This window comes from Oncorhynchus mykiss, chromosome 30, assembly GCF_013265735.2.
Source record: "Oncorhynchus mykiss isolate Arlee chromosome 30, USDA_OmykA_1.1, whole genome shotgun sequence".
Lineage (NCBI taxonomy): Eukaryota > Metazoa > Chordata > Actinopteri > Salmoniformes > Salmonidae > Oncorhynchus > Oncorhynchus mykiss.
This window is the reverse complement of record NC_050570.1, coordinates 31687141-31714513: the sequence shown is the minus strand read 5'-3', so window position 1 is coordinate 31714513 and position 27373 is coordinate 31687141. Positions and strand designations below refer to the sequence as shown.

Sequence of the window (27373 nt, the reverse complement as noted above, 5' to 3'; positions counted from 1 at the left end):
CAGTTGCAGGAGGCTATCGGAGCTCCAATTTTCCGGGGGAGCGCCTGTCGTGCGCCGCCAGCACGTTGTTTTTCTCTCAGGGTGAACTCCCCTAGCCTTCGCCTTCCCAGACTTACCCACAGGCAGCGGGACAATGGTTGGCCGATGCCAGGGCGTGCCCACATAACGTGGGCCTGCACACCGCACCCCTGCCGAGTTCGCCTGGGACTGCAGAGACACCCAGTTACTGTGTTGTCACGAGGAAGGCCTGGTAGAAGTTTTGGTGAAGGAGAGGCTGTGTAGTGGCAAGAGGAGGCTTACGCACAGAGCTGCTTCCCGGTTTACCACAAGGACTAGCCAGCGGCAGCAAGCTGTAAGCAGGTGGGAAGTAGGCATGCACATTCCCTCTTACAACCACACACACAGTCCAGTGAACAATATTTCTAGTCAAATCAAATTGTATTAGTCACACACGCCGAATACGAATGCTTACTTACGAGCCCCTAACCAACAATGCAGTTAAAAAAAATACGGATAAGAAAAATAAATAAAAGTAACAAGTAATTAAAGAGCAGCAGTAAAATAACAGTACTGAGGCTATATACAGGGGGTACCGGTACAAAGTCAATGTGTGGGGGCACCGGTTAGTTGAGGTAATAGGTAATATGTACATGTAGGTAAAGTTATTAAAGTGACTATGCATAGACGATAACAACAGAGAGTAGCAGCGGTTTTAAAGAGTGTGTGTGTGTGGTGGTGGTGGTGGGTGGTGGGGGCAATGCAAATAGTCTGGGTAGCCATTTGTTACAGCTCTTATGATCTCTTATTTTAGAGACCTTTCTCATACTCAGTATTTCTCTTTCTCACAACACATACAACCACATACACACATACAAAGTGTTTCACCAACTATCTCATAATTGATCATTCACAGTCTGTGGAAGAAGTTATTACGGCTCTTATGTGACCTGTTATCGTAGAGCCATTTCTCAACACATACAACATAGTTTGTGAAACACTGTGCATCTCATCATTCATAATTCACAATTCATTATATTATGGACGACAAAACACACGTTTACAGTCTTTAACAGTTGTTAAGACATTTACACCTTTGATCAACTCTACTGTGTCCCACCACAGTTGTTCCTTCCGACCCTGCACTTGGCTATCGATGCAGGGGGAAACCCAAATTATGCAACACATTTTGGCAGCAGGCAGGCCCTCCTCAGCAGCAGCAGTAGAAGTAGTAGTAGGCTGAGCTCCAGAGTGGTGTACCCAGGGGAGGCGAGGGAAAGACACGGGCTGTGTCCCAATTCTCTACCCTTTTGTGCACTTGCACACTCCCTGTCATGGACTCCCTCCAGCCAAAACTAGACCAATCCAATGATTTTAAATCTGGATTACCCTGCTACATCTGTCTGTATCCATACTGGACTCCTGAACACGCCTGCCATGAAGGACTATGGAAATTGAGGTGAGGAAGTTGGGGTGTGTGTGTGTAGACTTATGAGTGTGTGTATAACCCACCATGGCTCCAGTCACAGCATTTAGACAGGCTCTCTGGACCTCACAAGGCAACAGAGCAAAGTGTCTCTCTGACCAGCTCTTCACATAGTGTTCAGCCACCCACCTGTAACACACAGTACAAACGAGTGTTCGAGAGCCTGTCACTTCAGTACATATTCTGACATATTGCTTGTTAAACACCTTTGAATTGTGTTTTTATAGAAACGGGTATGAACGAAGGGGAGAAAACATTGAGTTGGGTGGAGCGGGGATTTGATGCCACACAGGCAGGGGGGGTCGTACATGTGCTGTAAGCAGCAGCCCTAAGCACAAGACCAAGCCTAGGTACACGCTAAACCACTGATATACAGTAACTATCCACAGAGTATCCAGCAAGGCTCAGCGTGACTGTGCACGGTGTGTGATGATGTTCAGTGTGCGACTGTGTGCTGAAGGTCTGGGTGAGTGGGGATTAATGAGATTGTTGGACTCAGTGAGAGAGCATGTGATTTGCATCAGTAAAACGGGTCAGGTCCGTGAACCAAACCACTTATACAGCCTGACATCACACAGAGAGAGCTGCCAAACTCTATATAAGACACAGGCAGGAGTCCCAAACGGCACGTTATTCCCTATAGTGCACTACTTTTGACCAGAGCCCATAGTGCACTATATAGCGAATCGAATGCCATTTGGGACTCATTCATTAACCTCACTGGTCCTGGTGCTAGGAAGGAACAGCAGCCAGAAGTGTCCAAAAACATGGCACAGCTCCCAATTACATATCAATATCCTGCTGCCCCAAATTTCCCAGGCCACGTTCCAAATGGTACCCTATTCCCTTTATCGTGCACTTCATAGTACTGCACTATAAGGAATAGGTTGCCATTTGAAACACATCCTAGGAATATAAAACAACTTTTAGTTAAGGCAGCGGCACTGAGAGAAGTGATGAGATCCAGTGTCGTTGCGAAACTGAATGATGTGCCATCTCAGTTGCTCAGTCCCATTTTCTCAGTCCCAGCCTCAGGCCCTCAGGGTTGTGGCCAGAGATGGTTGGCTAGCTCCAGAGGCCTGAGGGGTGTGAATCGCAGCACCCCAGGGCCATAAGCTCAGTTCAGCTCGCATTACTATCATACACACAAGGGACGTGACAAATGTAAATAGAATCTTAATGTTTAAACTGACATTTATTAATAGTTTAAACGTTGAAGAAATCAATAAAAATAAAATGACGTGAATTCCCAATCCAGATATGGTTCTGCATATGACCACTAGGAGGCAATGCAGTTCAATCTACCACAGTCCTGGCTACGTACCTACCAGTCGTCACTAGCCACAAAGTCATAAAGCCTATTTCTACAATTTCTATACTTAAAATGTGATTTTAACCCTAACAATAACCTTATAACAATAACCACTGCTATATGTTTTTCTTTTTTTTGTTGTTGAATTTTTACCCCTTTTTCTCCCCAATTTCGTGGTATCCAATTGTTGTAGTAGCTACTATCTTGTCTCATCGCTACAACTCCCGTACGGGCTCGGGAGAGACGAAGGTTGAAAGTCATCCAATACACAACCCAACCAGCCGTACTGCTTCTTAACACAGCGCGCATCCAACCCGGAAGCCAACCGCACCAATGCGTCGGAGGAAACACCATGCACCTGGCAACCTTGGCTAGCGCGCACTGCACGGCGCGAACCCAGGGACTCTGATGGCACAGCTGGCGCTGCAGTACAGCGCCCTTAACCACTGCGCCACCCGGGAGGCCTCATGTTTGGCTATGTAAAAATAAATGAAAACAATCTTGACTTTGTGGCTGTGGTAACAAGAGAAAACCCTAACAGACGGCGCTCACCTTACTGCTGTCCCCCACCCACTCAGCAACAATGGTATTAATGCTGTTTTAGGTTCTCTGTTTTGTGCTTCTCCTTCATGTTCTCAATTGTCAGTACGTACTTCATGTCCGACTTCTTGTCAATGTGATGGCTCGTAGCAGTGATGCAAATCTGATTATTTGAGAGCTTGCGCTTTGTACTTGCAGAGCAATCATTTCTCCATCCGGCCGTCAATTTTTTTTTTAGATGGGATTTTGTAGTCTGGTTCTAGATATGCCATCAGGGCATTGAAGCCAACATTCTATACCTTTGACAATGGCTGCATGACAACTGCAACCATTTCTGTAGTCAGAGCTGTGATTTTCTCACTCTGTCCCTTATCACACTGCTGCCAGCAATGGTTTGGATCTCACAGTGCCGCTCTTTTAGCATTGGACCTGTATTGCCACTGTAGCTCAATTCCACCTCGCAAAATTTGAATTTCATTACCTTCTCAAAGTATTGCCATACAGGACTTAGCTGCTGTCGCCTCCAAGTCGCCCTCTGACATTTTTCCAACTTAACAACGATGTCGTGCAGAGCGCTTTATACCGTGACGAGATCCTGAGGCCCATTGTCGTGCTATTCTTCCGTCACCATCATCTCATGTTTCAGCATGATCATGCACAGCCCCATGTCGCAAGGATCTGTATACAATTCCTGGAAGCTGAAAATGTCCCAGTTCTTCCATGGCCTGCATATTCACCAGACATGACACCCATTGAGCATGTTTGGGATGCTCTGGATCAACGTGTACGACAGCGTTTTCCAGTTCCTGCCAATACCCAGCAACTTCACACAGCCGTTGAAGAGGAGTGGAACAACATTCCACAGGCCGCAATCAACATCCCGATTAACTCTATGCGAAGGTGATGTGTCATGCTGCATGAGGCAAATGGTGGTCACACCAGATACGGACTGGTTTTCTGATCCAAGCCCTTACCCTTTTTTTAAAGTATCTGTGACCAACAAATGCATATCTGTATTCCCTGTCACGTGAAATCTATAGATAAGGGCCTAATACATTTATTTAAATGGACTGATTTCCTTCTATTAACTGTAACTAAATAAAACCGTTGAAAAAGTTTGCATGTTGCATTTCTATTTTTATGCAGCTTTTACACTTTACTGGACATCTCCTCCTACTTACAGCATTGTTACATTAGGTATTTAAAAAATAAAAAAAATACCTTTGCCTTTTGGATGATGATTGGGACCTATTAATGGTAGTTTTGTGATAACTGCACTGTGATATCAAAACATTTAATAGAAAAGTGTGAGTTTCGGTTTAGTTGTATTTGCAATGTTAACGATCCCAAATTCGTTTAAAACGTCACACCCCTAACACACACAACTCATCAAAAGCTTTCCCCTCAGCGGAGCAGAAGGCAGGCAGCACGGCTCAGCCCACGCACCACGTTTGAGTTGTTTTATGTCTGTATCTTACTGCCAGATGGAATCCACACACAGATGGTGATGTCAGAGTTAGCCCTGAATGACCAGACATAAACACTATCAAGGCCATCATTATTCATACCACTGCCTGAGGGGTGACTGTTTCTGGCATTAGTGCAATTTAAGTGAAGTTTTCAGGGACTTTTGCACAGCTATTACATAGATTGTGACCTACATAACATGGTGACCTTATGTTGACCCTGTTCCTCCATCTATTGTGCTCTGGATTATGCAGATTAAGCCAAACCCTTCTTATACAACTACAGATGTTGAAGGTGATAAACAGGCTTGGGGTCCATTTTTATTCATTTTCCAATCAATTTACTTCCTGAAGTGACTGAATTGCAATGGAATTGACCCCAACCTCGTCGATAAAACTCTGTCAAACTGACAGTACCTAACTAAAATATAATGTCCCATAGAAATACACTCTAAAATGCTCCATACACACACACACACACACTCACCTCATACACAAGCTGTGGAGGCTCTGGAGTCCAAGGGTGTGGGTGAGGGAGAGGCACTCGAGGATGGTTTTCTGAACCCCATCTATAGGCTGCAGTAAGAATAAAAGGGAAAACGAACATGTCGAAGTGACGGGACTTTTAATGATAGGCCGTATTTTCAATTGGACATGGATTATAAAGGTACTTGCAAGTGAAGGATCTCGAATAAAAGCCTTAATAAACTAAAAGGTACAAAAACACATCTACACTGTTTGCGGTTGACACACAGATGAGTAACATCGTACACTGGTCACAGGAATATTGTTTTGTAATAGGAGTGAAAATAGATCAAAAAGAGAGTTCTCTCTGTGCCTGCTGCGGGGTAAAGTGAAGCTGCCTGTCGCAGTGGGCAGAACGGAACACCCCATATGAACTGTATCTGGGCACATGATGAGGTAAGAGTAATGAAACAGAGGCTGTTCAGAGAACCGGAACACAGCGGGACATTGTTTTAAGGGTGCAGGAATGCCCGTGAGATACAAAACAGTACCAAAACAGCTAAATGTGTTCATACACATGGCTTTCCTCCTGACGCAGACTGGTATGAGACTACAGCGAGCTCTCTGGAGATGTAGCACTGATCTAGGCTGGTCCCAGATCTGTTTTAGCTGTATATGCAACTCCTGTGAAGTGTGGCAAGAGAGCACAAACAGATCTGGGACCAAGCTAGGGCAGATCAGAGAAGCACTGCAATGGTAGGAAGAGCTAAAACACTCCACAAGAGAGCCATGTAAAAATATAAATATTTTTTATTTTTATTGTGTATGTGTGCGTGTGTAGCAGCAGGTAGCCAAGCAGTTAGAGAGTTGGGCCAGTAACTGAAAAGTTGCTGGTTCGAATACCCAAGCGGTCAAGGTGAAAAATCTGTAGGTGTGTCTTAGTGCCTTGACTAAGGCACTTAACCCTAATTTGCTCCAGGGGTGTCGTATTACTATGGCTGACCCTGTAAAAAACAACACCTATCGTGTGTATATGACAATAACATTTGATTTTGTGTGTGTGTGTTTGCGTGCTTCACACAATACTGCATTAAGACATTAAGACAAAAACAAGTCGGCTAAATTGGCCTGCCAAACAGACATGTCAGACGTTTTCCCTCACATTCAGAAACCTACCTTGGGGAAGAAGCGGCAGTAGTCTCTGGTCAGCACCATCTCCACCACGTCCTTCAGTCCCTCCAGACCCAACATGTCTGCTGCCAACACGACCTGACTGGGAGAGAGGCGAGAGGGCCGGTTGAGGTGGTGTTGTGGTTCTGACTGGGAGAGAAGGCTGGGTGAGGTTGTGGTTCTGACTGGGAGAGAGGACTGGGTGAGGTTGGGTTGTGGTTCTGACGGAGACAGGGGCGAGGTGGTGTTGCGCTTCTGCTTGGGAGAGAGGGCTGGGTGAGGTTAGGTTGTGGTTCTGACTGGAAGAGAGGGCTGGGTGAGGTTGGGTTGTGGTTCTGACTGGGAGAGAGGGCTGGGTGAGGTTGGGTTGTGGTTCTGACTGGGAGAGAGGGCTGGGTGAGGTTGGGTTGTGGTTCTGACTGGGAGAGAGGGCTGGGTGAGGTTAGGTTGTGGTTCTGACTGGAAGAGAGGGCTGGGTGAGGTTAGGTTGTGGTTCTGACTGGAAGAGAGGGCTGGGTGAGGTTGGGTTGTGGTTCTAACTGGGAGAGAGTGACAGGTGAGGTGGTGTTGTGGTTCTAACTGGGAGAGAGTGACAGGTGAGGTGGTGTTGTGGTTCTAACTGGGAGAGAGTGACAGGTGAGATGGTGTTGTGGTTCTAACGGAGAGAGGGACAGGTGAGGTGGTGTTGTGGTTCCACCTACAGTGGACCACCATGTGGGTAGTGGAAAAGTGCACACTTAAGGAAAAAGTATTGAGATGCATAGCCAGCAGGGGGGCTGCAACCCTCCAACAGCCCAAACACTGTCTATAATGTGCTCTACTGTACCCTATTCTACTGTTCTGTTATCTACTATACCCTACTCTATTATACTGTACTCTACTGAACTGTACTCGAGTTTACTCCACTTGAGGTTCTTACAATTTAAGAAAGGGCCCTTGGTCATGGTCTCAACTCACTGGGTCTGGATCTTGGGACCAATGTCCTGGTATAAACATGGTCTTGGCTCCTGGATATTATTTTAGTCTTTGGTTTACAAACCATATGCAACCCAATTCAGGGTTAATACACATTTTGACAGATGGGAATTTCATAACTTCTACATGACTTTTCACCAAATTTCCATGACCAACAATTGGCGCATCTCGATGTACTTCTCGATGTAAAAAGTATGCGTAATGTGGTATGTTTTTGGGACATAACGAAAACATTAATACATGCTAATAATAGGTAAACAGTTAACAAGAGGGTACAAGATATGTTTTGAATTGGCTAACTAATTATTAGTCTATCGTAAATTATATTTTATAGGCCAGGCCTACCTGCAGCTGCAACATCTAACTGTCTCTCGCTCCTTGAGCAACGGCACACTTGTCTCACACACATGCATGCGATGCGCACAAACACAGACGTGCTAGTGTCATTCCGATCCTGGCTGATTTTTATTTGATTGATAAAATATCTAAAAACGGTGCCTAAATAAATTATATTAACAGAAATTACTAAATACATTTCCATGACTTTTCCAAAAACTTTCAGGATATGATCATTTTCCAAAACTTTTCCAGGCCAGGAAAACACCATTTTTGTATTTTCATAACCATATGAACCCTGCCAATTTGAAGAAGATAATGCTCTCTGATAATTGGCTGATCACTCCCGACCCATAGGAATCCACACCCACTTGGACTACTTTTAAATGGTGGAAACGCTTAATAGCAATGTCTATACCAAAACGAGTAATTTCTATCTACAGTCCTCTATTTCTCTCTATGATTGACACTTGACACGGAAACGCCAGGGGTTTTGCCCAAAAAATAATGATAATTTAAACATCTAACAACATAATTAATTAGATGCACAAATACTTCAATCAATCAATGAAGTTTCAGATTCATGCAATCAACATTGAACATTTTACAGAGAACAATCAAGATTATTTGAAATATTTAACTGAATTCTTTATCACCCCACTAAATGGATCAGTACTGAAAATAGTGGTAAAAGTTGCAATAAAAGGGAGAACCATGTACAGTGGTGATCATTTTGATTAACCTTCGATTACAGATTCATTTTAAAGAAATGTTATTTTCATACCGAATTAATAAAATGGTAAACATATTATTTTTAACCTGATTTTCAAAACATTTCAATTTAATTCAGAGAGATATATGCAATGCAAACAAAGTGTGTAAGAAGTATACAGTGCATTCAGAAAATATTCCAACACCTTGTCTTTTTCCACATTTTGTTACGTTGCAGCCTTATCCTAAAACGTATTAAATTGTTTTTTCCCGCTCATCAATCTACACACAATACCTCCATAATGACAAACTATCACATTTACATAAGTATTCAGACCCTTTACTCAGTACTTTGTAGAAGAACCTTTGGCAGTAATTACAGCCTCGAGTCTTCTTGGGTATGATGCTACAAGCTTGGCACACCTGTATTTGGGGAGTTTCTCCCATTCAGAGTGACCATCGGGTTGTTGACCAAGGCCCTTCTCCCCCGATTGTTCAGTTTGGCCGGGCGGACAGCTCTAAGAAGAGTCTTGGTGGTTCCAAATTTCTTCCATTTAAGAATGATGGAGACCATTTTGTTCTTGGGGACCTTCAATGCTGCAGACATTTTTTGGTACCCTTCCCCAGATCTTCGCCTCGACACAATCCTGTCTCGGAGCTCTACAAACAATTCCTTTGATCTCATGGCTTGGTTTTTCCTCTGACATGCACTGTCAACTTATATAGACTGGTGTGTGCCTTTCCAAATCATGTCCAATCAATTGAATTTACCATAGGTCGACTCCAATCAAGTAGAAACATCTCAAGGATGATCAATGGAAACAGGATGCACCTAAACTCAATTTTGAGTCTCATTGCAAAGGGTCTGAATACTTATGTAAATAAGTTTTGTCATTATGGGGTATAGTGAGTCGTTTGATGAGTAAAAAAATGTATTTAATACATTTTAGAACAAGGCTGAAACGTAACAAAAAGTTGAAAAAGGGAAAGGGTCTGAATACTTCCAGAATGCACTGTATATGTCTACCTGACAGTATGTTTGGATACAACTTCACATTTTTTAAGGTACATACCTGGCACTGGCTCTGGGTGGTAGGTCTATTATGGCACCATACATGAACTGTAGGAGAATCTCCATCTCATCTGGACCCAGACTGAAAACAACAACAGTGTCGTTACCTCTGTAGGCAAAGTAGAACCATCATCCCACTTCAAATCTACTGTCTGATCTGCCGTCTGATCTGAGGTGCTGTAGGCTTTTAATTCAAGCTATAAGCGTGAAGAAATTGTACAAGTGTCTCTTGCAAAACTGATTTTATCTTACTGAACTAAAAATAATGGTTCAATAAATAATATCTAAACATCTATTTATTGAGCCAAATTATGTTTTTCATAAAATGCAATTCTAAGTGAAGAGCAGCACTAAAAAACATTGTCACTCGGGCCTACGGGGTATTTCCCCCAGAGTCCTCCAGTACAGTGCCTCAGCACACCCATCCTGCATGGTGACAGAGTGTCATCCCCAATTACTCTCAGATCAGCCAAGCTGAGACGAGTGACATTACTCTCCCCTTAGGAGAGTGCTGCCTCGTTTGTCTCTGCTGCCACACCGCTCTGACGGCAAGTGTAGAGAGGACTTAAAAACAAGGGTAGATGACCTGGTTTGGAAATTATCTGAGTGAGTGGAATCACACTGTCTGTAGTTAACGGTTTGTTTGCAGTCAATTCAGATAGTATACAAAAAATGTAAATTCCACTTAATGACTTCTCAATAAAGCAGAAGCAATTTATTTTAAACGTTTTTACATTTCTGAATGTTAAATTTAAATAATTTCCTGAAGTGACTGCCTTCAATTCAAATTGAGACTAACCCTGGTGTGTGCATGAAACTCCATAAAGAGCCAGCCTGATATAGGCTAATATATTCTCAGCACCCACAGTATGAATTATTAATACAGTATAGGATAGGCAGCAGACTTCAATTATTGTTGGGAGACAATGAGCCTTGTTATTGATACACCAGAGTGGAGGTATAGGTTACGTCCCAAATGGCAGCCTATTCACTTTATAGTGCACACCTTCTGGCAAAAGTAGTGCACTACATAGGGAATAAGCTGCAAATTGGGACGCAGTCGTAGACATTACCGACGAATAGGCATTATAGACGAAGAAGGACTTCAGTCCTAACCATCCCTTGGCCAGTATGTACAGTTGAAGTCGGAAGTTTACAAACACCTTAAACTGATAAATGTATTTGGCTTTCACAATTCCTGACATTTAATCCTAGTAAAAATTCCCTGGCTTAGGTCAGTTAGGATCACCACTTCATTTTAAGAATGTGAAATGTCAGAATAATAGTTGAGAGTTTATTTCTTTCATCACATTCCAAGTGGGTCAGAAGTTTACATACACGCAATTAGTATTTGGTAGTATTGCCTTTAAATTGATTCACTTGGGTCAAACATTTCAGGCAGTCTCCACAAGTCTGGTTCATCCGTGGGATGAATTTCCAAACGCCTGAAGGTACCACGTTCATCTGTACAAATAATAGTACGCAAGTTTAAACACCATTGGACCACACAGCCATTATACCACTCAGGAAGGAGACGCGTTCGGTCTCCTAGAGATGAACGTTCTTTGGTGCGAAAGGTGCAAATCAATCCCAGCACAACAGCAAAGGACCTTGTGAAGATGGAGGAAACAGGTACATAAGTGTCTATATCCACAGTAAAACGAGTCCTATATCGACATAACCCGAAAGGCCGCTCAGCAAGGAAGAAGCCACTGCTCCAAAAGCTCCATCAAAATTACAGACTACGGTTTGCAACTGCACATGGGGACAAAGATCGTACTTTTTGGAGAAATGTCTCTGGTCTGTTGAAACAAGAATAGAACTGTTTGGCCATAATGACCATCGTTATGTTTGGAGGAAAAAGCCGAAGAACACCATCCCAACCATGAAGCATGGGGGTGGCAGCATCATGTGGGGGTGCTTTGCTGCCGGAGGGACTGGTGCACTGGTGCATGACCAGCACAAAAACATCCTGTGGCGGACTGCAATAGCATCGAATAGTCCCCGCGATATGCAACTGTTCAGGGAAGTTAAGAACCAATACACGCAGTCAGTCAGTCAGGAAAGCAAAGGCCAGCTTCTTCAAGCAGAAATTTGCATCCTGTAGCTCTAACTCCAAAAAGTTCCGGGACACTGTAAAGTCCATGGAGAACAAGAGCACCTCCTCCCAGCTGTCCACTGCACTGAGGCTAGCTGCAAAACCTGGACCTGTACAATCTGGACCCTATTTCTGAAACTATTTCTGAAACTATCCGCCATCATTGTCGCAACCCCTATTACCAGCCTGTTCAACCTCTCTTTCATATCGTCTGAGATCCCCAAGGATTGGAAAGCTGCCGCAGTCATCTCCCTCTTCAAAGGGGGAGACACCCTGGACCCAAACTGTTACAGACCTATATCCATCCTGCCCTGCCTATCTAAGGTCTTCGAAAGCCAAGTCAACAAACAGATCACTGACCATCTCGAATCCCACCGTACCTTCTCCGCTGTGCAATCTGGTTTCCGAGCCGGTCACGGGTGCACCTCAGCCACGCTCAAGGTACTAAACGATATCATAATCGCCATCGATAAAAGACAGTACTGTGCAGCCGTCTTCATCAACCTGGCCAAGGCTTTCGACGCTGTCAATCACCATATTCTTATCGGCAGACTCAGTAGCCTCGGTTTTTCTAATGACTGCCTTGCCTGGTTCACCAACTACTTTGCAGACAGAGTTCAGTGTGTCAAATCGGAGGGCATGTTGTCCGGTCCTCTGGCAGTCTCTATGGGGGTGCCACAGGGTTCAATTCTCGGGCAGCTCTTGCTGCGGGCAATTCCTTGATCCACCTCTACGCAGACGACACCATTCTGTATACTTCTGGCCTTTCCTTGTACACTGTGCTATCTAACCTCCAAACGAGCGTCAATGACATACAACATTCCTTCCGTGGCCTCCAACTGCTCTTAACCTGTTAGAGCTCTAGGGGCGCTATTTCATTTTTGGATAAAAAACGTTCCCGTTTTAAGCGCGATATTTTGTCACGAAAAGATGCTCGACTATGCATATTTAGTTTTGGAAAGAAAACACTCTGAAGTTTCAGAATCTGCAAAGATTTTGTCTGTAAGTGCCCCAGAACTCATTCTACAGGCGAAACCAAGATGATGCATCACCCAGGAATTAGCAGAATTTCTGAAGCTCTGTTTTCCATTCTCTCCTTATATGGCTGTGATTGCGCAACGAATGAGCCTACACTTTCTGTCGTTCGCCCAAGGTCTTAGCAGCATTGTGACGTATTTGTAGGCATATCATTGGAAGATTGACCATAAGAGACTACATTTTCCAAGTGTCCGCCTGGTGTCCTGCGTCGAATTCGGTGCGCAATTGCCAGCTGCTTCTACTTTACCATTTGATTCAGGGGAGAAAGCATTTGTCCAAGAACGATGTATCAATGAAGAGATATGTGAAAAACACCTTGATGATTGATTCTAAACAACGTTTGCCATGTTTTCAGTCGATATTATGGAGTTAATTTGGAAAAAAGTTCGCGTTTTGAGGACTGAATTTTCAGATTTTTTTTGGTAGCCAAATGTGATGTATAAAAGGAGCTATTTCTAATACACAAGGAATCTTTTTGGAAAAACTGAGCATCTGCTATCTAACTGAGAGTATCCTCATTGAAAACATCAGAAGTTCTTCAAAGGTAAATTATTTTATTTGAAGGCTTTTATGTTTTTGTTAATGTTGCGTGCTGGATGCTAACGCTAATGCTAACGCGAAATGCTAACGCGAAATGCTAACGCTAGCTAGCTACTTTTACACAAATTATTGTTTTCCTATGGTTGAGAAGCATATTTTGAAAATCTGAGATGACAGTGTTGTTTACAAAAGGCTAAGCTTGAGAGATGGCATATTTATTTCATTTCATTTGCGATTTTCATAAATAGTTAACGTTGTGTTATGCTAATGAGCTTGCTGATAGATTTACACAATCCTGGATACAGGGGTTTTTTCATAACTAAACGTGACGCAGAAAACGGAGCGATTTGTCCTAAACAAATAATCTTTCAGGAAAAACTGAACATTTGCTATCTGAGAGTCTCCTCATTGAAAACATCTGAAGTTCTTCAAAGGTAAATGATTTTATTTGAATGCTTTTCTGTTTTTTTGTGTAAATGTTGCCAGCTGAATGCTAATGCTAAATGCTACGTTAGCCATCAATACTGTTACACAAATGCTTGTTTTGCAATGGTTGAGAAGCATATTTTGAAAATCTGAGATGACAGTGTTGTTAACAAAAGGCTAAGCTTGAGAGCTAGCATATTTATTTCATTTCATTTGCGATTTTCATGAATAGTTAACGTTGCGTTATGGTAATGAGCTTGAGTCTGTATTCACGATCCCGGATCCGGGATGGGGAGATCAGAAAGGTTAAAACACTAGTAAAACCAAATGCATGCTTTTCAACCGTTCGCTGCCTGCACCCGCACGCCCGACTAGCATCACCACCCTGGATGGTTCCGACCTAGAATATGTGGACATCTATAAGTACCTAGGTGTCTGGCTAGACTGTAAACTCTCCTTCCAGACTCATATCAAACATCTCAAATCTAAAATCAAATCTAGAGTCGGCTTTCTATTCCGCAACAAAGCATCCTTCACTCACGCCGCCAAACTTACCCTAGTAAAACTGACTATCCTACCGATCCTCGACTTCGGCGATGTCATCTACAAAATAGCTTCCAATACTCTGCTCAGCAAACTGGATGCAGTTTATCACAGTGCCTTCCGTTTTGTTACTAAAGCACCTTATACCACCCACCACTGCGACCTGTATGCTCTAGTCGGCTGGCCCTCGCTACATATTTGTCGCCAGACCCACTGGCTCCAAGTCATCTACAAGTCCATGCTAGGTAAAGCTCCGCCTTATCTTAGTTCACTGGTCACGATGGTAACACCCACCCGTAGCACGCGCTCCAGCAGGTGTATCTCACTGATCATCCCTAAAGCCAACACCCGATTTGGCCGCCTTTCCTTCCAGTTCTCTGCTGCCTGTGACTGGAATGAATTGCAAAAATCACTGAAGTTGGAGACTTTTATCTCCCTCACCAACATCTGCTATCTGAGCAGCTAACCGATCGCTGCAGCTGTACATAGTCCATCGGTAAATAGCCCACCCAATTTACCTACCTCATCCCCATACTGTTTATATTTATTTACTATTCTGCTCTTTTGCACATGACCATCTGATCATTTTATCACTCCAGTGTTAATCTGCAAAATTGTAATTATTCGCATACCTCCTCATTCCTTTTGCACACAATGTATATAGACAATTTTTTTATTTTTTCTACTGTGTTATTGACCTGTTAATTGTTTACTCCATGTGTAACTCTGTGTTGTTGTCTGTTCACACTGCTATGCTTTATCTTGGCCAGGTCGCAGTTGTAAATGAGAACTTGTTCTCAACTAGCCTACCTGGTTAAATAAATGTGAAATAAAAATAAAAAATAAAAAAAACTTCACAAAATAGATGGCATCATGAGGTAGGGAAATTATGTGGATATATTGAAGCAATATCTCAGGACATCAGTCAGGAAGCTAAAGCTTGGTCGCAAATGGGTCTTCCAAATGGACAATGACCCCAAGCATACTTCCAAAGTTGTGGCAAAATGGCTTAAGGACATCAAAGTCAAGGTATTGGAGAGCACATCACAAAGCCCTGACCTCAAACCCATAGAAAATTTGTGGGCAGAACTGAAAAAGCGTGTGCAAGCAAGGAGGCCTACAAACCTGACTCAGTTAGACCAGCTCTGTCAGGAGGAATGGGCCATAATTCACCCAACTTATTGTGGGAAGCTTGTGAAAGGCTACCCGAAACGTTTGACCCAAGTTATACAATTTAAAGGCAATACAACCAAATACTAATTGAGTGCATGTAAACTTCTGACCCGCTGGTAATGTGATGAAAGAAATAAAAGCTGAAATAAATCACTCTCTACTATTATTCTCACGTTTCACATTCTTAAAATAAAGTGGTGATCCTAACTGACCTAAAACGGGGGACTTTTTACAAGGATTAAATGTCAGAAATTGTGGAAAACTGAGTTTAAATGTATTTGGCTAAGGTGTATGTATGTAAACTTCTGACTTCAACTGTATGTATGTATGTATGTATGTATGTATGTATGTATGTATGCATGCATGCATGTACATATGTGTGCCAGAACCTACCCCTGTAGAGTGATGCATTGTCTGGAGCTCTCCATCCAACTCCCACACAGCATAGCTCGGAAATACTGAGACCGCGCACACAGGACCGCCCTAAAAACAAAACACACACAAGTCAAATTTCAGCTGTGTGGCCTGTGCGTGTGTGTGTGTATGTGTGGTGTAGCTGGCCCTGAAGGGACACATGCTGACGGTATGTCTGGCACACAGACCTTCAGAGAAGTGACTGATCTGGACATCAAAGAACCATTCTGCAGTCTCTGAACTGCCCATGTTTTTACCAAGATGATGCTCAACTGCCACTGAGATGCACATATGACCCTGCAGCACATTGCATATCTAATATGATCTTCAGATCATCTCTAGCATCATGACAGCTCGGGAAAATCATCAGAGTGGATCCACAGTTTTACAGTCACCATTATTCACTAGCTTATCATGGACGAGGAAGGGCCCCCCCCCTCCACAGTCAAACCCCTCTGCTTTTCTCTCACACACCCACATACTGTAAATAGTATAGTCTTTATTTAACCCCCCCTTTGCCATTCTGTGATTCCATATACTTGGAGTGTGCTATAATTCTCAGAGTGATCATTTAACCATACTTCAGGAGGGGTGTCCTCTTCTGTAGCAGATCTTATTATAGAAGCAGAAATAGACCACGTGACTGGAGAGAATTGACAGCAAAAAAGGCTGCTGAAAGAATCGTGAATGTCTCGAAGCTATTGCAACACATTTCCATAAATTCTAAGTGATTACTGTCACTATTCCTTAAAACAGTGGCTGCCATCTCCCTGGGGCCACCCATACAAAAATGTATGCACACATGACTAAATTGCTTTGGATAAAAGTGTCTGCTAAATTGCATACACTAAATATACAAAAGTTTGTGGACAGCCCTTCAAATGAGTGGATTCGACTATTTCAGCCACACCCGTTGCGGACAGGTGTATAATATCGAGCACACAGACATACAATCTCCATAGACAAACATTGGCAGTAAAATGGCCTTACTGAAGAGCTCAGTGACTTTCAATGTGGCACCATCATAAGACGCCAACTTTTCAACAAGTCAGTTTGTCAAATATCTGCCCTGCTCGAGCTGCCCTGGTCACCTCTAAGTGCTGTTATTGTGAAGTGGAAACGTCAAGGAGCAAAAGGGAAAGTGGAAAGCCTTCCCAGAAGAGTGGAGGCTGTTATAGCAGCAAAGGGGTGACCAACTCTATATTAATGCCCATGATTTTGGAATGAGATGTTCGATGAGCAAGTGTCCACATACTTTTGACACATACTTTTGACCATGCAGTGTATATTAAGAATATTGGCCACACTTGTGTTATTGGGAGACACTAAAGTCGTTTAACAAAAGGTAGTCATGATGGTACAGCGTTGTACTCCAAACAGCGTTGTACTCCAAACTTTAGTAGCACCATCAGCCTAACGTATAGAACATGACAAGTCCTCCTGTATGTGGAACAAAAGAGTGACTTCTTACAATGAGCTGTAGAAGTCTTGCTGCTGTAAATGAAAGGCTCTAGATTGTGAATGTCAGTCAGTCTCCATGAGGAGGGGAATAAATCTTCTCTTCCCTCAGCAGAGGTAGGTGTGTGTGTCTGTGTCAGTCAGTCTTGATATCGCTTCTCTTCCCCCAGCCGGGGGAGGTGGGGGTGGAGGGATGGATGAAAGTGATTGGTAGATCACAGCTCAGACCCAGTGGAGTGGCATCGAGAGAAGAAGGGAGCGAGAGAGAACTGCAGAAGGCAGGCAGGCACCACTGGGCTACCATACTAATCAGATTCAGCAGTGTTGCACTGCAGTCAAGGCTCACACGGCATGGAACGCTAGAAAAACACCAAAAAAGGTTTTCCCGCTTTCATCTGAAGAGGAGCTGCATTACACGGTCTGTCTGTCTGTCTGGGTAGATCCCCTGAGCACAGGCAGGGAGGGAGAAACCTGTCTCCATGTTTACTACTAGCACTACCTCTGCACCACTGAATGACCTCACCACAGCGTAACGGCTTGGTGAAACCCTCTGGCCTTGAGGACTGTGATTGTGTTGTACAGCTTACTTTTTATCAATGAATGATAACAGAAACATGAAGATAAATCAAGCAACATTTTTGGACACAGAGACAGATGGTTGTGCTTGGTGCACATTATTGGTTTAAATGCTAGTCTGTGGGGCTTTTTCAGGTTGATGTTTGATTCAAAGGTCAATGTATAATCGTGACCATTTATTGGTGCCTGAAATTCAACTGTTCAGATTGCATGCCAAAATGGTAACCAATCTATGCAAATATCCCTTCAAAGTGACGCCTGTATGCAAATGCATAGCACTGTTATAACATGATTTCATGTGACACACAAATACATGAAAAAAAACACACAAGATCAGTAGCTATTATCCAACTCTTCATGTACAAGAAGTGCATCAGTATGTATCAGCATATCATTAGCAGTATCTGTACTCAATCCACTTCCAAACAGCCTTGCATGTGTATCACTATTACATGAGGAACTGCCCAACAACCGATCAAGTTTGAGCATCAGGGAAGTCAATCAAATGCCAGAGAATGTTAATGTAGTAACGAAAGTTCAATCAGTAAGGCTGGTCTGAATGGATCATCCCTTCATTTATCTAGTGAGTAAGGGGTAATAAATGAGGGGCTGTTATTTTATGGAAAATAATTCACGTGTGGAACTGACCATTCACGGAGTTGCATTATTTTACAGAGAACGCATAGAGCCCTGAGTTGATTATCCCTTTTATACCATGGCTATAATTGAACACATTTGCCGCTAGAAATGTGTTCATTTGCAGGTAGAAATGTGTTCAACATCCACTGAAGTAGCTAGCAAGTTTACTAGATAGCTACAGTAGTTGTTATGGTAACCAAATAAACAGACTTAGTAGCTTAGCTAACTATGAAAATCGAACTCAACAATCCCACTACTGTTTTCAATTGGACTTTTACTTTAAAAAGCAGCTCCAACAAAACTTGTAAAAATGAACTATAGCTATTGAATTCTACTGTGCAAATATACTGTGCGTTACAGGGAAATAATGCACGTTTATAATGTTACCTCATTAGCATAGCAGGATAGCAGGTATCCGTGTTAGTGTTTATGTTACCTCATCAGCATAGCGTCACATCTTTAAACCTCCTTTACTATAAGCAAGCGTACGGAACGTCATTCATCAATTAACTTCAGCCTATGAGCATGGCACACTAAGGCAATTCCACCACGCTCGATGATTAATCTATGGGGTTACTCGTGCAATAATCACTCCTTTCCTTTAACATATGAGCATGAATCTAGCGGAGTATTTATATGTCAACTCAAACCTTATGTCTCCCACTCGCTGGGGGGGGGCAAGGCCTACCCAAAACTATAGAATAAAATTCCATATTGTATTCTGTCTCTATTGTCATGGAGTTAAGCCTTTACTATATGTAGGCCTGGTGTTATGAACTATAACTGCTTTGTGAAAATAATACACCTACTAACGCCACCTACAACCTACTGAGTTGCATCAAATTATGCATAGATAGAAGAGGAATTGAGATGTACAGAGGTTTGATAAGTCCCAGGCGGGGTTTTGTGTTGGAGATAAAAACAAAACAATCATAGTCATTCTCCTACACAAATATTGATTGACCTTTAGACCGTATTGTGCTACTAGGTTTCTTCCTTCTAGGGAGTTTTTTCCTGGCCACTCTGCTTCTGTTTGGTCTGTGGTGTCTAGGCCAAGTTACACTAAATCCCTTTGTGACCACTGCTGATGCAAAAAGGACTTCATACATTGTATCGGCCGATTGATTACCTGTGACAGGAGAAGACCTGCTCCCCTACTTGGATGCTGATGTCAGATCCTTCTCCTCTCTGGTAGAGATCCAACAGGTCTGCTCCAAGACCAGAGGCTGGCTCCACAACCACAGCATTATCTGAAAGGGATAGGAATGGAGGGCAATAATAAGACAATAGAATGTATGTGCAAAAAACCTGGTCCTTTGACCTGGGCAGATCTGACTAGAAGGGCTGTGCACTCCATCCGTTGGACCAAACACAAAGAGTGTTTGTGTGTGAGTGACAGAGAACAAAGCTAAACTGAATAAACATGCAGAACGAGTAGTGTTAGTGTTTACCTAAAAAGGTCAATAAAGCTGTGTTGCCTTATCTGCCCTGGGCTGTTATTGCCAGTAGCAACAACAAGCTACTAAATGCAATTAAGGGTTAAAGGGAAATTTCACCCTTTTTCAACTTCATATTCATCATCTCCAGCACCACCACAACATCAACATGTGTGAAAATTGCACTTTTCTATGTGTTGTTGTAAAGGAAGATAACTGTTTCCAATGATATCATTAACCAATTAGTAGACAATTAGTAGGCAATCCCTACTCATATTTGGTTAAAACTCACATAATGCACACTGATGATGTCATTGGAAACACTTAACTTCCTCTATTTCCCCCCCCACAAAACATAGAAACGAGCCATTTTCACATACTGTATGTTGATGTTGGGGTGGTTCTGGAGATGATGAATATGAAGGAGATTTTATTATTATTTTTATTTTTTTACATGTCCCTTTAAGTCAGATCATTTTGAGTCTCATGGACCGAGGGACCCATAGGGCTTTGGTCAAAGTAGTGCACTAAATAGGGAATAGGAAGCCATTTTGGATGCACATACTGTTGATCTGTTTACCTGAGTCAGTGTGGAGATCGACATCGGGACCATTGAGGACAATAGTAGGCGACTCTGAGTCCTCAGGGATTCCTTCTCCAGCCAAGCCCATGCGTTGGTCTGCTGTGTACATTCGCCTAAGATTAGGGGAAACAGAAAAAAAGGAAGAAGATTATATTGTCCAATGTACAAGAGGAAATGTGTGTTCAGCTTTATCCCAACCCCTCTAAAACACCTAGGATTAGAATGGTAACAAATGCCTAGGTTAGAGCCTTTGTATACATTCTATGGGGAATACTACAGTCAGTCATCATTGCTCTGAGCGACAAGGAGACACTGACGCACAGGGTGTAATGTTCCAGAACACAGAGGTGCGTGAGAGGAGCACAGTGCAGTGATTCTGACTGCTGCCAGAGTCCCAGTGCCTGTTAGCTAGCACACTGCACCCCAGCCCAGTGCCTGTTAGCTAGCACACTGCACCCCAGCCCAGTGCCTGTTAGCTAGCACACTGCAGCCCAGCCCAGTGCCTGTTAGCTAGCACACTGCACCCCAGCCCAGTGCCTGTTAGCTAGCACACTGCACCCCAGCCCAGTGCCTGTTAGCTAGCACACTGCACCCCAGCCCAGTGCCTGTTAGCTAGCACACTGCACCCCAGCCCAGTGCCTGTTAGCTAGCACACTGCACCCCAGCCCAGTGCCTGTTAGCTAGCACACTGCAGCCCAGCCCAGTGCCTGTTAGCTAGCACACTGTACCCCAGCCCAGTGCCTGTTAGCTAGCACACTGCACCCCAGCCCAGTGCCTGTTAGCTAGCACACTGCACCCCAGCCCAGTGCCTGTTAGCTAGCACACTGCACCCCAGCCCAGTGCCTGTTAGCTAGCACACTGCACCCCAGCCCAGTGCCTGTTAGCTAGCACACTGCACCCCAGCCCAGCGCCTGTTAGCTAGCACACTGCACCCCAGCCCAGTGCCTGTTAGCTAGCAAACTGCACCCCAGCTCAATGTCTGTAAACTAACACACTGCACCGGGGGTGTCCTCGGATGGGGCCACAGTGTCTCCTGACCCCTCCTGTCTCAGCCTCCAGTATTTATGCTGCAGTAGTTTATGTATCGGGGGGCTAGGGTCAGTTTGTTATATATCTGGAGTACTTCTCCTGTCCTATCCGGTGTCCTGTGTGAATTTAAGTATGCTCTCTCGGAGGACCTGAGCCCTAGGACCATGCCCCTGCTGCTCCAGTTTCAACTGTTCTGCCTGTGATTATTATTATTTGACCATGCTGGTCATTTATGAACATTTGAACATCTTGGCCATGTTCTACTATAATCTCCACCTGGCACAGCCAGAAGAGGACTGGCCACCCCACATAGCCTGGTTCCTCTAGGTTTCTTCCTAGGTTTTGGCCTTTCTAGGGAGTTTTTCCTGGCCACCGTGCTTCTACACCTGCATTGCTTGCTGTTTGGGGTTTTAGGCTGGGTTTCTGTACAGCACTTTGAGATATCAGCTGATGTACGAAGGGCTATATAAATACATTTTATTTGATTTGATGCACCCCAGCCCAATCCCTGTAAACTAACACACTGCACCCCAGCCCAGTGCCTGTTATCTAGCACACTGCACACCAGCCCAGTTAGCTAGCACACTGCAACCCAGCCCAGTGCCTGTTAGCTAGCACACTGCGCCCCAGCCCAATGCCTGTAAACTAACACACTGCACCATAGCCCAGTGCCTGTTATCTAGCACACTGCACCCCAGCCCAGTTAGCTAGCACACTGCACCCCAGCCCAGTGCCTGTTATCTAGCACACTGCACACCAGCCCAGTTAGCTAGCACACTGCAACCCAGCCCAGTGCCTGTTAGCTAGCACACTGCAACCCAGCCCAATGCCTGTAAACTAACACACTGCACCATAGCCCAGTGCCTGTTATCTAGCACACTGCACCCCAGCCCAGTTAGCTAGCACACTGCACCCCAGCCCAGTGCCTGTTAGCTAGCACACTGCACCCCAGCCCAGTGCCTGTTAGCTAGCACACTGCACCCCAGCCCAATGCCTGTAAACTAACACACTGCACACCAGCCCAGTTAGCTAGCACACTGCAACCCAGCCCAGTGCCTGTTAGCTAGCACACTGCACCCCAGCCCAGTGCCTGTTCGCTAGCACACTGCAACCCAGCCCAGTGATTGTTAGCTAGCACATTGCACCCCAGCGCCTGTTAGCTAGCACACTGCACCCCAGCCTTAACTAGCACAATGTAGCCCAGCCCAGTGCCTGTTAGCTAGCACACTGCAGCCCAGCCCAGTGCCTGTTTGTTCACCTCACTGCAGTTGAACTGATTCTTCTGCGTCTGATGAGTGCCTGTTAGCTAGCACACTGCACCCCAGCCTTAACTAGCACAATGCAGCCCAGCCCAGTGCCTGTTAGCTAGCACACTGCACCCCAGCCCAGTGACTGTTAGCTAGCACACTGCAGCCCAGCCCAGTGCCTGTTAGCTAGCACACTGCACCCCAGCCCAGTGCCTGTTAGCTAGCACACTGCACCCCAGCCCAGTGCCTGTTAGCTAGCACACTGCACCCCAGCCCAGTGCCTGTTAGCTAGCACACTGCACCCCAGCCCAGTGCCTGTTAGCTAGCACACTGCACCCCAGCCCAGCGCCTGTTAGCTAGCACACTGCACCCCAGCCTTAACTAGCACAATGCAGCCCAGCCCAGTGCCTGTTAGCTAGCACACTGCACCCCAGCCCAGTGCCTGTTAGCTAGCACACTGCACCCCAGCCCAGTGCCTGTTAGCTAGCACACTGCACCCCAGCCCAGTGCCTGTTAGCTAGCACACTGCAGCCCAGCCCAGTGCCTGTTTGTTCACCTCACTGCAGTTGAACTGATTCTTCTGCGTCTGATGAGACCAAAACACCGGTTCTGTTCGAATATATACACACAGAGGTCCATTTATTAGGTACACCCATCTAGTACAGGGCCGGACCTCCCTTTGCTTCCAGAACAGCCTGAATTATTCGAGGCATTCTACAAGGTGGCGGAAACTTTCCACAGGGATGTTGTCCACGCTGATGCGATGCCTTCACACAGTTGCTACAGATTGTAAGGCGGTACGAACAGCACGTTCCATCTCATCCCCCCAAAAATCTATTGGATTTGGTCAGCAACAATGTTCAGCTACGCTGTGGCGTTCAATTGTTGCTCAATTGGACCTAATGTGTGCCAGGAAAACATTCCCCACACCAGTACACCACCGCCACCAGCCTGTACCGTTGACACCAGGCAGGACAGATCCATGGACTCTTGCTGCTTTCATCAAATCCTTACTCTGCCATCAGCATGACGCAACAGGACCCGGGATTTGTCAGACCAGGCAATGTTTTTTCTACTCCTCAACTGTCCAGTGTTGGTGATTGCGTGCCCACCGGAATAGCTTCTTATTTTTAGCTGATAGGAGTGGAACCAGGTGTGGTCGTCTGCTGCAATATCCCAGCCGTGACAAGGACTGACGAGTTGTGCGTTCCAAGATGCCGTTTGGCACACCACTGTTGTACTAAATAAATAAGTACTGCGCTGTAATGTGTGTGTTTGTGGCCCGCCTGTTAGCTTGCACGATTCTTGCCATTCTCCTTTGACCTCTCATCACCGAGCTGTTTTCGCCCACAGGACTGCCGTTGACTGGATGTTTTTTCCTTTGTCGCACCATTCTCGGTAAACCCTAGACATGGTTGTGTGTGAAAAGCCCAGGAGGGCGGCCATTTATGAGATACTGGATACGGCGCACATGGCACCGATGATCATAGGGCACTCAAAGTCACTTAGAATGGGCAAAATGAGTGACCTAACGCTCAATCAAACATTAACTGAATTCCTCGATGCCTGTCTGCCTGCTTTATACAGCAAGCCACGGCCACGTGACTCACTGCCTGTAGGAGTGATCCATCTTCATGAATGGGGTGGTGTACCTAATAAACTGGACCCTGAGTGTATATCTGCTGCTGAAGATAGTTGGACTGGCACTCAGAGGTTCTCAATGAAGGATGATAGACAGGAATGATGATCTATGATAAATGTAGTGGATTAAGCTTTTTGCCCATATCAGATATGTCTATGTCCTGGGAATTTTTTTGTTACTTACAACCTCATGTTTACCAGTAAAGAAGACTTGCAAGCATACACATTGGTATGGTTATGAACATAACAAATATGTGGTCCATTAAGAGCGAATTGTCCCAATCCAGGAGCTCTCACACATATACTGTACATCTACCAACAGGCTTTGTTTGTATGCCATTTGTGTCCACATATACAGTATTCCAGAGTCATCATCATGGCACAACATGGTCTGCTCTGCTGCTGCTCTGAAGGCCTGATTAATACCCTGCTAATGAGCTAGCAGCATAATGACTTAGATCAAAGGCTGGTTGTACTCTCTCAGTAGACCATACTGCTGCTGCTGGGGCCAGATCTGACTCTAGTCTACAGTATGCCTAATGGAGAGTATCACTGGATCCATACCCTGATGTTGATATTACAGATGGATGCTATTAGTACTAACATGATCAGATAATCTCACAACGCCTTTGTAATCAGATTACACCGTTCTATTAATAATCTGCTTGACAAAATACTTACAGCAGGAGTACTCTACTACTATTTGAGAAGGTCCGGTCACACATTTCCTATGTGGCAAAGTTCCAGATGGATATTGCATTTATCAGCGTAGTAACAAACCTTCACTTCACAACCCATGTGACACCAAACTGTTCACACCCCCTCTTGTTGGCAGAGAGAAAATGTTGCCATTTTAACTTAATTTTCTGCAATTCTACACACTAGGGCGGCAGATACAAGCGTTGAACTTGTAACCGAAAGGTTGCCAGAACGAATCCCTGAGCTGACAAGGTAAAAATCTGTCATTCTGCACCTGAAAAAGACAGTTAACCCACTGTTCCTAGGCCGTCATTGAAAATAAGAATTTGTTCTTAACTGACTTGCCTAGTTAAATAAAGGTAAAAATAATTACAATACCTGACAAAAACAAAGGGGGCCTCCTGGGGGTTGAGGCCCCTGAACACTTAATCTGGCCATGATAACTACAAGATTTAGATAGGTAAATTAGACTAACCAGCTATCTAGTTGATCAACTGGACATTTCTGACAGGTTATAAATAGCTCTCTAAGGCCTGTCAGTGAATGACATAACAAGAGGAAAACTCCCCATGCACTACCAACTTTTGAAATTGCACCTTGTGCATTCTACGGTTACAGCTCTAAACAGCAGTAAGTTCAAAGACTGAGTTCTGACTATTTAAAAAAAGTCAGGACCAGCGGTCCGTATTGAACATGTTCTGGGTCTGCATCGAGTATGGCTGATTTACAGCATCTTGGTCTGGAGAAGAAAAAAAAAGGGAGTATGGCGCCCTCTGGCTGAAATTCAACAGTACAGAAACTACACGCTAAGCACCACCTAACAATCATGTTAATTGACAGAGTTAGATTATCTACAAAGAAACACTCTCTTAAATGATTTAGATTCAAATATATTTTATGCATCTGTGATGTCTATTTGAGTAAGAATAGAGGGCCTACATAAGGATGATTGGACCATAGAACTAGCATTAGTAATTATATGTCTATGGATTGGTGAGTGTACTGAAACTGTAAAAACAATAACATATACTCTGACTCGGAGTGTACCTGATATACTGCTTCAGCTCCGTGCTGTCATAGTTGTTTAGCTGGATGGTCTTCGGGTCTGGATGAGAACCCCTCCTCAGTATTTGTGGGGCCCTGGCCAGGAGAACAGCCCTGTGAACCAGGAGAGGGGTGGAGCTGGCGCAGGAGCCCACCGTACACAGGCTGACATCTGCCTCTAACTCCTCCTGCAGCAGCCTGGGAAATCACAACACAGGAGTGGTTCACATCTGGCAGGACATAAACACATTGCAACACAAAATAATTTCAGTGGAGCAAGGATAGGAAAGGGACAATGATACAATTAATTTCTTAACTGAAGACATTTACATTTTAGGAGGCAGAGCAGTACATTTGGGAGGTGGGTCATCAAGGGGATAGCATGGTTAGTAGTGTAGGGAGGTCAAAGGCAACCGTAGAAACCCTACAACCCTGCTTAACTATATATAATCAAGCTGACTGGACTTGATCTGGGTAAGTCAGCAGCACAGAGTCCTTGGTCCTTCCTTCTGCCCCTGTACCACTAACCACCATAATTAACTTCCATTGCTGTGTCTGAAGTGGGTGACCCAGAAATCAGCCAGCCTCAAGCCAAATGGACCATAAGAACTGTGGTACTACTGTAGCTACTGCCTCTGTGCCTACTGGAACTGGGCTATTTTATTGCCCCCAGGGAAGGCCGTGGCTGGGTAGCATGTATGAGCTGTCGTACTGCATGCTATTGCTGCTGTTGTATGTGTCCCCCCCAAATGGCACCATATTCCTTTTGTAGGGCACTACTTTCGACCAGAGCCCTACGGGTCATGGTCAAAAGTAGCAACTATAAAGAGAATAGGGTGCAGTTTGGGACACAGACAGTAATTGGGTTGCATGTATGAGCTGTGGTGTTACTGCTGCTGTAGCCATTTCATTTTACAGCCCTCAGGCAGATAAGCAGAGAGTGACAGGGAAGGGGCAATTCCACGGCAACAGTGACACAGACTCCAGATACAAAGTTTGGTAACAGAATGGCAGTTTGTGTTGTCATTCTGCTACCAAACTTTGAATCTGCACTATTGGTCAGGTGAATGTGTTTTGTAAAATCTTCAGTGGAAATTGTTAAAAGTAATCATTGTGCATAGAGTTAACTTTGCAATCATTGTTTTTTGTTTTGATTTTTTTTACATTCAAATGTATGTCAGTCTTAGTGTCACTTTGTTACCGTGCAATGCCCTGTAGGCTGCAATTTCGTTTTTTGCTTAATAGGATAATGAGTGTGG

The 27373-nt window shown here is 44.3% G+C and overlaps 1 protein-coding gene across 5 annotated transcripts in view; it reads right to left on the bottom strand.

Annotated features, from left to right (window-relative positions):
* LOC110521715 (AP2-interacting clathrin-endocytosis protein) overlaps nucleotides 1-27373 on the bottom strand; it is a 44878-nt gene that overhangs the window by 16419 nt on the left and 1086 nt on the right. For all 5 annotated transcript variants that reach the window (XM_021599512.2, XM_036969478.1, XM_021599511.2 and 2 more), the window contains exons 3-10: nucleotides 26118-26312; nucleotides 20452-20567; nucleotides 19565-19685; nucleotides 15742-15831; nucleotides 9532-9612; nucleotides 6443-6539; nucleotides 5289-5377; nucleotides 1510-1612 (exon numbers count right to left, since the gene is read on the bottom strand). In XM_021599512.2, the coding sequence (XP_021455187.2) occupies nucleotides 1510-1612; nucleotides 5289-5377; nucleotides 6443-6539; nucleotides 9532-9612; nucleotides 15742-15831; nucleotides 19565-19685; nucleotides 20452-20567; nucleotides 26118-26312 (892 nt within the window). The remainder of the gene's footprint in view (nucleotides 1-1509; nucleotides 1613-5288; nucleotides 5378-6442; nucleotides 6540-9531; nucleotides 9613-15741; nucleotides 15832-19564; nucleotides 19686-20451; nucleotides 20568-26117; nucleotides 26313-27373) is intronic.